At 39.6% G+C, this 15,338-nt stretch overlaps 1 protein-coding gene across 2 annotated transcripts in view; it reads right to left on the reverse strand.

Moving 5' to 3' along the window:
* scube1 (signal peptide, CUB domain, EGF-like 1) overlaps positions 1–15,338 on the reverse strand; it is a 101,456-nt gene that overhangs the window by 26,151 nt on the left and 59,967 nt on the right. Inside the window, exons 7-8 of one of the 2 annotated variants that reach the window (XM_055190661.2) lie at positions 13,477–13,566; positions 7,359–7,475 (exon numbers count right to left, since the gene is read on the reverse strand). In XM_055190661.2, the coding sequence (XP_055046636.2) occupies positions 7,359–7,475; positions 13,477–13,566 (207 nt within the window). The remainder of the gene's footprint in view (positions 1–7,358; positions 7,476–13,476; positions 13,567–15,338) is intronic. The other variant, XM_055190662.2, reaches the window with a different exon arrangement.

Below are 15,338 nucleotides of genomic sequence, written 5' to 3' on the forward strand. Positions count from 1 at the left end.
TATATAAGGGTTTGTGTCCTTCTAGGAGTTTTTCCCACTGGGTTTTCTCCTAGGGGATTTTTCGGCCCCGGGACAGTCAGCCAACTTTGGCTTAACTTAGCACTTAACTGTATACGTTACATTATTACTACGCTCGCTTGTACGGTTTAACCTTAGCTGCAATATTCTACTGCTTATATTATCTATTGATTTTCTGTGTTCTTCCCTACATTTACTCATGTAAAGCTGCTTTGCAACAATTAACAATTGTGAAAAGCGATATATAAATAAAATTGAATTGAATTGAATTGAACAGACAGACAGACAGACAAATAGATGACAGACAGACAGACAGATAGGTGACAGAGACAGACAGATACATTACAGACACAGACTGACAGACAGACAGATAGATGACAGACAGACAGACAGACAGACAGACAGACAGACAGACAAATAGATGACAGACACAGACAGACAGACAGATAGATGACAGACAGACAGACAGACAGACAGACAGACCGACAGACAGAGACAGACAGACAGACAGACAGACAGACAGACTGATAGATGACAGACACAGACAGACAGACAGGCAGACAGACAGACAGACAGACAGACAGACAGACAGACAGACAGACAGACAGACAGACAGACAGAAAGCAGGACAGACAGACAGACAGACAAATAGATGACAGAGACAGACAGATAGATGACAGACAGACAGACAGACAGACAGACAGACAAATAGATGACAGACAGATGACAGACACAGACAGACAGACAGACAGACAGATGACAGACAGACAGACAGACAGACAGACAGACCGACAGACAGAGACAGACACACAGACAGACAGACAGACAGACAGACTGATAGATGACAGACACAGACAGACAGACAGACAGACAGATGGCAGACAGAAAGCAGGACAGACAGACAGACAGACAAATAGATGACAGAGACAGACAGACAAATAGATGACAGAGACAGACATACAAATAGATGACAGACAGACAGACAGACAGACAGATAGATAGATAGATAGATAGATAGATGACAGAGACAGACAGACAAATAGATGACAGACAGACAGATAGACAGAAAGACAGACAGACAGACAGATAGATAGATGACAGAGACAGACTGATAGATGACAGAGACAGACAGACAGACAGATAGATTACAGTGACTGTCTGGCAGACAGGCAAACAGACAGATAAATGACAGACACAGACAGACAGACAGATAGATGACAGACACAGAGAGACAGACAGACAGACAGACAGACAGACAGACAAATAGATGACAGACAAAGACAGACAGACAGAAAGACAGATAGATGACAGACACAGACAGATAGATGGCAGACACAGACAGATCAGATATACAGAAAGAAAAAAGGCAGATGGGTAAATAGAAAGAAAATAGAGAATGATAAATATAACAATAGACAAACAAACACACATACAGATAACAGAAATACAGACAGACATACAGACAGACAAAAAGAAAGAAAGATCTCATTGTCACTCAGGGTCTGTGCTGAAGGCTGATATTAAGAATGCAAAACCTCCAGGGGCTTCCGAGTGAACGTCTGTACTCAGAGATGTATGTAGCCTTAGCAAATATTTAGAGAAAAAAGTAATTAAAACGACTACATTTGTGGAAACACGAACCTCTCCAAATAAGTTTGTACAGAGCCGCAGGATCTAGTTTGAAACAAAAGGAACGTTTTCACAGATCTGCACACCTCGGGAGAGCTAATCTCTGAGAAATGCGCTCTTGAGCACTCCAGTGTATTTTTTGGAGATTTAAAAGGCCTGTTTTATTTGTTTTGTTCATAAAGGGATTTCGCCGCGTAATAACACCACCGCTGCCTGTCCAGAGCCGCCAGGAAAAACCAGCGTGGTTTCGGCCTCTAAAACTCTTCAGAGTGCTGGGGGTCCGCTGGGCCCGGTGTCATCCGAGGTGATGCCGCCTAGCTGATGTGCTCTTGACTTACATTAATACAAATAGATTTTCTGTCCCATCTTAAAATTAGATTATTAGCCTGGATTTCACTGGCAGGTTCACAAATTTGTGTTAAAATCACACAACAACAAATTCAACTAACTACTTGGTCTTGAGCAAATGCAGAACTCCCATTTCAAATCATTTCAATCTCAAGCACGCAAGCATCCAGGCCAGCGGAGACGTGCCCGTGGTGCCCATCGACTGGACTGTCAACCACAGCAACACACACACAACAAGACTCCTCCATCCCATAATTCATTTCTGAGATGACACCAAGCACACACACCTTCTAATCAAACATCTGGAAGCTGTTCACAGTCATTTCAATCACTCTATCCTAACCCACACCTCTCTCTTTCTTTCCTTCTCTCACGGTCATCTGTCTTTCTCTCATGCTGTCTTTCTGTGTGCCATCAAGCTAGGGGCTGTCATCACACAGATCAGGCTATCCTATCTGTCATCACTGACAAAAATCCTTTTATCAAATCCAGGCGATTTAAACATGCCATAAATAGTTTACAAAGAAATTTCGTCATACCAAAGCAAGACAGACGAGGATTGCACCGAATGAGATCAGATGGGGGGGCACTGTAATCAGTTTTACATTTACACACACCCAGACGCACTTATAATAAAACATTAAATGTCTACATGATGTGATTTTTTGTTTAGTCTGCGTTGAAAGTTGGTATTGGTTTAGAGTCGCCTGGTATATTATGTAAAAGCAGGGTATTTTCTGCTATGTGTCATACTTAAATCCCAATTACATAGGAAGACTAAACACCTATTATTATTGCTCTTTCATCTGCAGCTACCTTTAATCTAACCCGTTTACTATCAGTTAAACTGTCTGTTAAAGAAATAATGTTTAGTCCACAAAAAAAGTCTCTACTGGAGAGAGCAAATACAGTATGCAATCTTTTATGGATACAGAAATACTCATCTGATTGGATATCGGCTGAGCATATTTACTGACCCATCCGTACAAATTAGGTTAAGGTTAAGGGTTAAGGGTTTTAATTCCTGGAGAACAAACATACTATTGAAACATTTTCTGAAATGCCTACAGTGAAAATTAATAGTGGGCGGTCACTGCTGAAATCTATAAATCATTTAAGGGGCGTGTCTAAGCACCAACCAATCAGCTTGACATCAGAGGTGTCTGACCATCAGCTCGTATGTTTCTATTGAACGGACGATCAGATGGGCGCTTCATAAACTATTCACGCACACTTGCTACCTAACTAAACATTCACAGTCGGAGACTAATATCAGGTGCTTTAGCGAGATGCTTAGCTCTGCATCTGCGTTGTTATTCGCCACACAACTTGATAAATGGCTATTTTTACAGAGTTCGCTAACAGGTAGTAATTAACGGTCGCTGGCACAGCACACCTGTGATAATTGACCGCAAAAGTATGTGTGCGAATGTGTGCGTGTGTGTGATAAATGGCGTGTCACTGAGCAGATCTGAAGCCTGGATTTATGAAGGCGAACCCCTCGGGCGGGCCTAATTATTAGGGCGGGTCACTGCCAAACCAGACCAACATCCATCTTAGAGTACATGCGCAGAGATCGACATAACACCTCATGCCGACAAAACACACAGACATGAAAACATAGCAGCAGCCCTCCAAAGCCGTCATGTTTACATGTAAGAAGTAATTATAATTCATGTACCTTATTTTGTAAAATATAAATTAATATACACTAAAGGACAACTAAGATAAATAATAAATAAAAATACACAGTTTTACAGTATAAGTGAAACAATTAAACTTAAAATTTTACAGTATGCAAGTGTAAGTATCATTGACTGTATTGTTAAAGTGCCATAAAGATATAAAGTACCCCGTTGGTTTATATCAAGAGGCTAGACCAAGTCATAATAATGGCAACTGGCAAACGTTGTTAATGTGGTCTTTGTTTTTTAAAACCAATAAAACGGGAATTGTTTTTAGTTGCTATTAGTCAGTTAGCTTAGTTTATTAGTAGTATGTACCCCTTTAACTTGACAAAATAAGCATTTAAAATGTACCTGGACTGTATACAAATTTTTACCTAATACAACATTCTCTAGAATAACAATGTCGCCTCTTATATGACATGTATCCGACTTTTCTAAATGTCGACAAAAAGCTATTGCAAAATGACAGCGTTTCTGTCAACTGATGTTATGCGACTTAAGGGCCCATTATAGTTGGGTGTACATCCTACGGCATAGCCGTGACGGCGTAGGTAACGAATCAGTTTTCATATATACTTCTGCGTCGTTGTCTGCGTCGACGTGCAAACACACATGCAAGACTAGTGATGCGCGGGTTGTCTCGTAACCTGGGGGCACTGTCGGGTTGGGGCGGGTAAAGAAACTGTAACTTTATTGCGGGGCGGGTCATTAAAAACATGATAAAAAACATGTATATTGGGTCTAATTCCCTGTAGCATATATTAAATATTTGGGAATATATATTTTCATATTTTATTAGGTTCTTCGATAAGGTTAAATTATGTAGGCCTACGTGGCAACGTAACTTGCGCAACATACAATAACTTGATATCCCCAAACCTTTGGCCTCACGTCACGGAAGTGCTAAGTAGCTCCCGCTGCCAGCCACAACAACAAAACGGAGACATAAAAGATGAAAGACGTAGAAATTAAGGTAGGGAATTTGTGAATATATAATACAAATGCTGCTTTGTAAATGTTAAAAATGTTTATCATTATCCTATCTCTGGTTTCTGGTTCATTCTTTTTTGTTGTTGCCAGTTTACAGGGCGATGTAATCTAATGGCGGTTTCCAAGCACTTTTAGGCTGAAATAAAGCCTTTTTTTATTTACATTACAAACACTTAGTATGTCTATTTTAATTGTCGCGGGTGCGGGGCGGTGCGGGTTGTAAAAATAGATACAGTGGTGCGGGCCAAATTTTCATCAAAGTGGGACACGCGGGTTGAAAAAACGCTGACCCACGCATCACTAATGCAGACCGGTGGTAGGCAGTATCCACGCATGTTACCACAGTAGCAGCACGACCAATGAAGAAGCAGCTTGACAAGTTTAACCCACAAACGAAGAAGAAACAACAGCTTGCTGTATATGTTTTGAGAAGACCAGCAGTGATGGAAGTAAATAAACAGCGACTTATGTTGGAGTTAAATCACTCCTTAGCTTGGCCCATCTTTGTTCTCACCGTCGCGAAACGGAAATACCTATGACGCAGTTTTTAAGTGGACCAATCACAGTGCTTTCGGTCCGCGTAGAACTGACGTGCTGTTAAAAATTTGGCAAGGTGCACGTCAGGCTAGGCAGAGTTACAGAGAGGCTACGGATAACCTAAGGTGTATATCTTACGCACAACTATAAATTGGGCTTAAAGTGTAAATTTGTTGTTTGCGATAAATCATTCCAAAAACTACGGTGACGAGTGAGTTCGACTTCATACAGCAGACCAACAAGCGCATGACATCAAAATCAATCAATCGATCAAATTCTTTTATTCAGCCATGATATTGTTACAAACACAAAATAATCTCCTACACAACTAAATAATATCTTCCAATGCTGAATAGGAGCATGAGGAAGACATCGTCTTATAAATTCATGCCCCTTTTCCCAAATATCTAGTCTAGCACAGAATATATAGCTCGTATTGCTCCCATTCTCTATATCAAAGTGCAATTTTACTTCACATGTATATAATTAACAATTCCATATTTATCAAAAATTGATTCTTATATTTCACTTTCTTCATATTTTCGAAATACCTTTTTTATATATATATTTTTTAAATTGAACAATCGTATAGCATGATCTTTCCTCATTATCCAAAGAGTTCCATAAATTGATCCCAATTACCATAAACCCTTTCTGTTTTTTTGAGGTACGTGAATATGGTACACAAAAGTTGCCTTTTCTTCTATTTTTACTATCTATAATTAACTTAAATTTATTTTGAATGTGTATTGGCACCATATTATTTTTCACTCTCCACATAATTTGCAATATTTTAAATTTGACCAACTCATAAAATTTCAAGGTCTGCAATTTGATAAACAATTTATTACCGCAAGAGCCAATTGGAAAGCATACAGAGCAGTCCACTCCTGAACCTTCTTGCTGTATTTTGATGTCATGCGCTTGTCGGTTCTTGTTCAACAAAGAAAATTCCCACTAAATTGATGTAATTTCCACTGAAACAGGAAGTTAGGGCGGGACATTGTGTGACTCTTCCCCTTTTAAAACAGCCAATATCGTTTAGTTTACCTCACAGCCTTATGAGAAGCTGATGTCATAAAATGTTTTTGGGGACTTAAGAGATCTTCTAAATGCAAATTCTGTCTATGTTATGGAGCATCACAAACTATATGTATCTCTATGGCTACCATAATCATACCAAAAGCTCAAAAAAAACCTTGAGTTTTGATTCCATAGGGTCTTTAATAGGGTAGCCATGTAGCATAACTCTGTGCTTACCTCAGGATGGCGCTCTCTCGGTGTGTGTGTGTATATATTTATGTGTGTGTGAGTGTATAGCTCAGGTTTTGTATGACAGCCTCACTATTCAAACAGTGGTTGGTTTGCAGAGGCGTCTTGCTGTATGGTGCAGACAGGGCCGTCTGCACTGTTCTGCGCACATACATGCTACATTCTTTTCCTTTTTGAAGAAACGGTCACATGACCATGCCTCATCACTATGGCAACCACTAAGGAATATCAAAAAAAATGAGCAAATTCAAACTCATTCTTTTTGAGTGAGCATCAGGTGCCACGCCTTCAACGTTAGGGTGTCAATGTAAATCCACCATACCCATCCATTGACTATCAAATTTAGGCAGCACAGGAAGTGACTAATCTTGGAGACTTCAGACTGCAGGTCTACTGGACCACGGTACGGTCAGAGAGTTCTTGACTGTGTTTGTTTGGAGAGAACCCACCATCACCCTGTGCCAAGATCGCTTCGCGGCAGCCCCACTTTGAAACCCCCGGTCATTGACGTCAAAGCTGGAATTTCGGAAGAAATGCTTCGCAGCCAAAGCAACAACAACACGACCATCATCAACCCATTCCACACGACAGGACACGCTGACGCGAAGCTGGTCGGGTCTTGGCGTGGGATCACACGCCCCTACCCATCCACCCATTAGAGGGCACACACACACACCCGGTGATACTTGACCATTTTGAGAAGAAGAATTCATCTAATAATCTGTCTCCAATTTAATCCGAGCCTTGAAGTCTAAATACAGGAAATCTCAAATTGCTCCCTGACATTCAGAAGCTTGCAGAGGGAGACAAACAGAAGAGATGTGTACCTTGTGATTTTAAACAGATCAGTCGCACACAAACAGCACGCACACTGACCTTTACAGGTTTTGCCGTCGGGTTGAAGGGTAAAGCCCACCGGACAGCTGCAGCGCACCCCGGTGGCGGTGTCTTTACAGGTGCGATCGCAACCACCGTTATTTACTGCACAGGTCTCTGAGTAAACAAACACACATAGAACGGGACAGAGAGAAGACGTAAGGTAGCATTAAAAAAATACATAAAAAACAACAGCAATAAATCTGCTTTTTCAAAGGTGATCTACAAGGTAAAAAGTTGTTATTGCCCATAGTTAAAGCTGTAAAGTGTGTAATTGTTTCGTTCAACAAACCTTGATTAAACCAGATTAATATACAGAGACATTAGTAAGCAAGCCTTGGTCATTTTCAATACTTTGACTTGTCAAACACATTGGCTCAACCAATGGCTGGGACTATCAATTTTCTGACCAATGGAAAACCAGAGTAATTGGGAAACCTATCATTATTTGCACAAATCACTAGTTGCACATACATTTACACACTTCAACTTTAACTATGTTGAACTTCGTAAGGATGTGAGTGTTTTAAGAGCTTCATATTTGGAAAGGTAAATAATGAAGCCCAATGGGTGTAGTTGCCATTTCATAACAATCCCAATATGATTATGTTTACATATTTGATACTAAACTAGTAGTTCAGTAGTTAAACTTAAGAGATGACAAGGTTCATGACAGGGCTAAAAAAAAGCTGGATTTAAAAAAGACACGTTATAATTTGGGCACAACATCCTGCGGCCCTTCTGTCAAACACAATAAAAAGGATAAACAAAAAGAAGAGATTTTTCCTGAGAACAAACTGAGGAAAACCCTGGAGAATAAAAACTAGAGGATGAGTCGGTTAGTCGAAAGTTTGTTGACTGAAAGTAAAAGTTTCAAGATGCACTGTTGTAGAAATACGAATTTGAACCATTGAGATTTATTACTGTGCATATAAGTACGTATATAAGTTTTTTATGATGATAGTTGGGTAACAGCTCCTATACCAGTTTATGTTTAAAAGTGATGTCATCACAGATTCAATGTTTAAAAAATGACCCATATAGTATATGATCATCCGAGCCAAAATGGCGGTTCTTTCCGTTTGGGAACGGTTATGGGATTCTTTGCTTTGAGCCACCATGTGCTTTTCGGAAAGGTTCAGTCGGTCCAACATAAAAACCCACTGGCAATTTGGTTTGGGAAACAAAAGAGCAAAAGTGGAAGATCTCCATCCGCAACAGGACAGTTTTTGCGGGTTGGGTGAGGGGGATTTCTGTTAATGATTTATTAAGCATGTCAAAGACCCTGTTATTAGAGTCTAATGCTAAGACTCTTCAGCCTATGGGCTATTTAGTTGCACAGCTGGACCGTCTTTGCCCAAGGACACGGCCATGCACATAGTTCGATTAAGCTGACTGTTAAGTGGCTCTCTATCCAATACCTGCACAACCATCCTTCTCAAGGGGGTGTGGTGAACTCTGAATGGGCGTGGCTATAGCAGCACCTTCTGATTGATGGTTGTGTATTTTCACAGACTCCTCAGGCATCGTGTTCGACTAAGCCGGCTCGTGTTGGCAAAGAGCCAGAAAAAACTAGAAGCCCGTACTGTAGATACACACAGGCTGGAGAGATTCTGACCGAACGGCCAGCTTTCACCCCGCTACTGAAAAGAAACCCTTCTCCTGAAGAAAACCACACAGGCCGTCCACAGATAGACGGATTCAGTGCCCTCAACAGCTTTCACATTCCATTTACAAGACCGGGCTGTCCGCTGCACGCCATTTCGAAAGGTCGGTTGCAGAGAGACAGCTGCCCAGAGGTGTGTGTGTGTGACGTTTATTTGGATCACGCTCTGGAGGTCAATGCATCAGAAACCGGCAGTCCCGTCCACATGTGCCCGACACATGGCAGTTTATTTAGATCAAATTCCTTAAATTCCCTCCCGCTGCTAAGTGACCACCTTTAAGAACACTTCTTTGTATTCTCTCTCGTTCGATGCATCTCTCTCCCCCTTTATTCTCGCTTTCCTCTCCCCGTCGCTGGGTTTCCCATCACGCCCGGGTACAACGGGAGCTTTCTTTCTGACACCAAGTTTCCAGTTTAATTTGTCAGGATGGGTCACATCCTGGTGCTGTTGGCCTCGGCTGCGACAGAAAGAACGCGGAGTGTCAAATCTAGCGTTCTCCTGTGGCTCCCGTGTAATAGAACAGACGCACTTGCACAAACACCCAAATGCAAAAGCGAGCTTGCAGTGTGAATCTGTCATAACTGGCCCATTTGTGCATCATGAAACTTGGACTATGAGGGGGAAAATAAAAATGTTAGCGAGTATTGCGGTGATGACATCACATGTTACTTGTCGAACTCTTAAAACTCTTCAACATTTCTACAAACAGTTCATAGTGTAATCCAGTGTGCATACAAGTCAACAATTATAAATGCATTACACCTTAAATTTACATGTTATTTTCAAGGTACAAGAGGGTATAAAAGTTGTCCCTGGGAGAGTACCTTTTTAAAAAGTACACTTTTATACCTAAAAGGTGCATACAGGTACCTCAAATGTACATATCTTTAACTAAAGGGTACATTTAGGACCTTCTTAAAAGGTACCTTCCCACTGACAACTTTTGTAACTTTTTTCTGAGAGTGTAGCGTTGGGATGAACCCAGTCCTTTGAGTTTTAATTTAACCTATGCCGAGATGTTTTACCCCATTGTTGGGTCAAATATAACCATGTTGTGGGTTAATTAACACAAAGGATGGGTTTGTCCCTTTTTGACACAATGCTGTCTCTAAATCATTTTTTTAGAGTGTACACTGTATATACAGTAGGATGACTTAAAGCTAAATATCTTTGCTTTTACTGTTGGGTACAAAAGTCTTGGAAATTAAGGATTTTGAAAAAAAGAAAAAAATGCTATGGTGTACAATGAATATAAAAATAAGCAAATTTGTGACTATTACTACATTAATACTTTTGAATGAAAGGTCAGACTTTAAGACCCCACTGTATATTTGTGAAAACTCAGCTAAAGTCATTTATTTGTGATTTACTATTTTCTACATAAAATCATCAACACTCAAAAAAAAGGTATGAGAACAGTGGCGGCCGGTGACTTCTCTTCTGAGGGGCGCGAAATCAAAATATGTGTACGGAGTGACGTGTGTAGCTCGTTATGTCAAAATATATGTTCGTTGCGTCATGTGAACCACATGGAAAAGAAGTCACCAGCCACCACTGTACAAGAAGGTACAAAAGTTGGGGTGGTACCTAAAAGGTGCATATTGGTACCTCAAAGGTACATATCTGTACAAAAAATGGTTCCACCCCAGTGACAACTTTTGTACCTTTTTTGGGGGAGTGTACATAATGTAAAGAACATTCTTTGAAAATATAACCTTGATATCTAAGATTGAAATTAAAGTAATATCAATGATTAAAATCTTCTTAGATTAGATTATGAGACTTCACCCTTGATTTCATAGAAATTATACAGATTATACAAAGTAAAGAACAGTTTGGGTCCATCCTTAATGTGTCTTCCAGAGCTGGCACACCTGTTTTTAATGAGATTTTGGGAAATAAAAAACAAGTAAATAGGAAAGTAAATCGACAGGGCTGTGCAGACTTTGAGAGGTGTGGAAGTGATTTAGGAAATTTGATGTTTGGTTTTCCCTCAATGCAGTGTTGTACTACAGGGAGGAAAAAGTGATGTCACAGTCAGACACTAAAAGATTATCGAAGAGAGAAAGGAAGGTGAGAAAAGGAGATGTGAAGAGAGAAATGTGCAGGTTCTTGCGTGCACTTAATGTAAAAATGAATCTATAGTAAGAAATGTATGAACGGATCTTTTGACCAGACATATTATGGTTTGATTTGTGTTGACTCATTGGGATATTTTGAATGAAGCTGGCCTTCACAACAGAACTGTTTTTCACACTTATTTACTCCACAACAAATTAGTGCTAAATAGCACCAAAAGCTCGTAATCACATGGGAACCATTCCAGCGCCATACAGCACCCATAAAGCACCTATGAAGAACCATCTGGGGGTGATATAGCACCATATATGGTTCTATAAGGGATGGGACGATTACCAGTTTCACGATTTACCACGATATCCTGACAGTTAGTATAATCGTTTAAATTAAATTATTACAACCGTGTTTGATTACCGTGATTTTGAAAACTCGCGGTAAATCCTGTCCAGCCAGAATCAGTTTGACGCAGACGCACACATGCAACATAGTTTTTTGCACAAGAAAGCATTTAAGGGATAATTGTATTCATTCACAGTTAACCTATTAGACAGATTTATACATTTTTTACCACAGAAATAATTTCAGGGACATGAAATATTAAATTGTGATTTTCAAAAATAAAACTTGTTCATATGTTTTCAGTGTGTGTATCAGTGCTTTTTGAACATTCCTATCTCATTTTAACAAAATCATAATAGTGATAACCGTGATAACTTTGGTCACAATAATCATGATATGAAATTTTCATACCGTCCCATCCCTAGGTCTATATAGCACAATATAGTTCTACACATGTGCTACTAGGTGCTATATGGCACTTAAAATGGTTCCCCTGTGATTAGGAGCCAGTGAACCACTTTTGCTGCTATTTAGCACCGTTTGTTTTTGGAGTGTTTGCACCGCCTAATCCAAAATTAGATTATTAGTCACAAGAACAACAAACACAAAAAGACTAAAGAATTATGATGACTTCTGTAACATCATCTTTTAAAAATAGGTGTCTGGACTGTCCTCCCAGATATTTTGCAAACAGTTACAAGACTGCATGTCTAACAAAATCTTGGCTTTGTTTCATGAATTTAAGGACAAATGGCTGATGTGTTTCTGGGTTTTGAGCCTGTGTGAGTGATCTGTTCTCTCTTAACTGTAACAGATGGACTAGAAACCAAAACTATTCTGCATTTCTGTTCACAATCCTAAAAAAAATGTAAACTTTCAGAAAGAAATGGTCAAAAATGGTCTTAAGCGTCAGTGGGGCAGTACCCTTTAAAAAGGTCATAATATATACAATTTTGATATATACCTCTGAAGTACTAATATAAACTCATTCTATTGACAGCTTTACAGTGAACAAAAAACAAAATGTACATGCTTGATTTATGAAATCCTTGCTGATTCTCCTTATTGTAAGAAAACAAATCATATATATATATATTTCAATATAGTAAAAAAGACATTAATAACCAGTTTCTAATAAATCTATTTATAAGGTGTAGATAAGGTGTAAGGTGGATAATTTTGTATTAATAATAACATATTTTTTTATTTTTATGGAGTACAAATCACAGGGTAAATGTGGGTAAATGATAAATACTACAGTTTAATGTAATGTTAAAGGACACATACTATTAATAGAGCGTAAAAAAAGCGCCGTCAGGCATCTTCCGCTGTGGCTCACCACAGCATCCTGTGATGTGGAAAGCTCTGGACCAACCCTTATGTCATTCCTTCTCCATAAAATCATCTTTTCAGTCCCACAAATGTTCACCCTTAAAAATAAAGGTGCTTAAAAGGTTTCTAGCGATGTCATTTTTGGTTCCATTTCTAGAAGAACCATTTCTTTTAATAATCTAAATAAACCTTTTTTAATACCAATTTTTTATATATACAAATGAAAAATGGTTCTTCAAATGCATGGTGAAGCACTTTTATTTTTTAAGAGCTCAAATAATCATCTAACTGCACTAACACAGACTCGCGGGATTTGTGCATTGAAATGTGCAACTGAGAAAGGTATAGGATTCATTATCATAAGTTTACCGTGGCTCCGATACGGAGCCATCCAGTGTCATTTTGCCGCCATCATGGCTGTTTCTTTGGAAATAGAAGTAGATGGAAGCAGTCAGTTGTTGTTAGTTTTCAAGTGTTGTTTTAATCGAAGCAGACAAGTTTGAGGACAATGCAAAAGGAACCTTGTCATAGGGGACATTTCTCTAATTTTCTGGAGGGGTCAGACACAAAAATCTGGACGAGTGACCTTAGGGGGAGGAGCAAAGGAAAGCAAAGGAAAGAAAAGCAACTCAAACAGACTAATGAGGAGCTAGAAGCACAAGCGCCATGGCAACACATAGAAAGAGGAAGAAAAGAGTTACCCATAAGTAGACGACGTTTCACCCGCTTGTCTACATCAGCTACTGACGTGGAATTGAATTCAGAGCTCTCAATTGCAGCCTCATCTTTCTCTAAAACACAAGTAACAGGGGACAAACAGGGAGGAGCATGTTAATGAGAAGCCCAATGTCCATCGCCCGCACAGGCTGACCCGCCCCTGGCGCCACGCCCACCCACGCCCGGAACGGGCCGGCGCGGTCCCGTAATGGGCCGTAACCGACCCGCTCGCGGACGCAGGATCGACGTTAATGCCCCTGGACGCGGGATGCCTGACCATCTTGGCGTTTGAGTTTGAACCAAAGCCAAGAGGCATAAAGCCATGAAGAAGCGCAAATCACCCCTGTTAGAGTGTTAATCACATGAACAAATAGTTAAATAAAAGAATTCTCAAGATCTCCCGAAAAGTAGAAAAACAGACGACCAGTTTGATCACGAACATGGGTGGTGGGAGGAGCTTAACATAATTGGTATTGGGGCTGATATTGAGGTTATGATGCTGTTTTTTCGTTGTAGTTCTTGTCTTCCATATGAAACGGCCACTCGTTTACCTCAGTGAAAGAAAGGACGAGTAGTGGAGGAGAGACAAAAAAGATACAGGGAAAGAAAGTAGAAGGGGTGGATACACAAAGGGTCCAAAATTATTATTATTATTATTTGTCACATCTACCAAAAGCATTGGGATTTAAACATTTACTGACTATAAACAATTCTCTATTCTGTAACGTTACTTTTTTAATGCTTTGATCGCAATTGAGTCATTTAACAATTTTTAATGTTCAAATAATGACACAGTGTATGTCTTTCTGTAAAAATTCATCATACTTTCAGTTTGGTTGCTTAATGTTGCCAATGTTTCAGATAATATATGTGTCACCACATGAACTTCTAGAAGTTGTTACAACACTAATATCGTGCAGTTTCAAATAAAACTGGCTAGTAACAATCATCAAAGGCAAATTTTACTCTAATTTGGTGCTTGGCAATGGCCAGTTTGGACCCTGGATACATGTTAAAGACAAACTACATGATTATGAATGACAGAGAAGAAGATAATGAAAGGGAATCCGACTCAACACAAAAAGACAGTAGATACGCTTAGTGACACAATAAAAGTTAAAAGGAGAGATTAGAAGATGACATGAAAAGATGAAGGAAGGTGTGGTCTCATGGTGGGGTCCATGAGAATAACAGAGGTTTAAGGGTGGGACATGCGGAGAGGTGAATGAATGACAGAGTCTGGGGCAGCGCTGGTTGCCTGTTTGTCTATGGAACACATTACAACTGGCTTTGACAATGCAGAAAACCATTTAACAAGTGTAGGGAGTGGGGATGCTATGGCCAGGCTTATGTAGTGAGAACGGTTAATGGCTTTTTGCATGCGGATACAAGTACAGCATTGGTGTTAGAGCAGAAGGAGGTGGGGTCCTAGGCTGCAGGGAGCCAATCCAGAAGAAGGGCATTATCTTATTTAAATATAAAGTTGCCAAGATTCTTATTCTGTCATCCTTTATGAACCCTAATGTATTTTTTAAACCCTTATGATTAATATGTGATGTTAGGCCACATATACATTAAAGGGGACGGAGGCTTACACTCCAATACTATTGTGTAATAAATGCTGTCTAATTTTATATACATACATTGAATCTGGTGTGTCAAGGTTTACAGTATATAACATTAAACACCACCGTTTCCTACACTTGACTGATCATCACTGATGTCAAACATGGTGCAATATGTTTAGATGAGCCACATTTGAATGGAATATGATAGGCTTTAATTGTGGTTAAAAGGGTTAGTTCATCCTTAAATGTACATGTTTGATTATTTACTCAACCTTCGT

The sequence above is a fragment of the Misgurnus anguillicaudatus genome, chromosome 1 (assembly GCF_027580225.2).
Source record: "Misgurnus anguillicaudatus chromosome 1, ASM2758022v2, whole genome shotgun sequence".
NCBI lineage: Eukaryota > Metazoa > Chordata > Actinopteri > Cypriniformes > Cobitidae > Misgurnus > Misgurnus anguillicaudatus.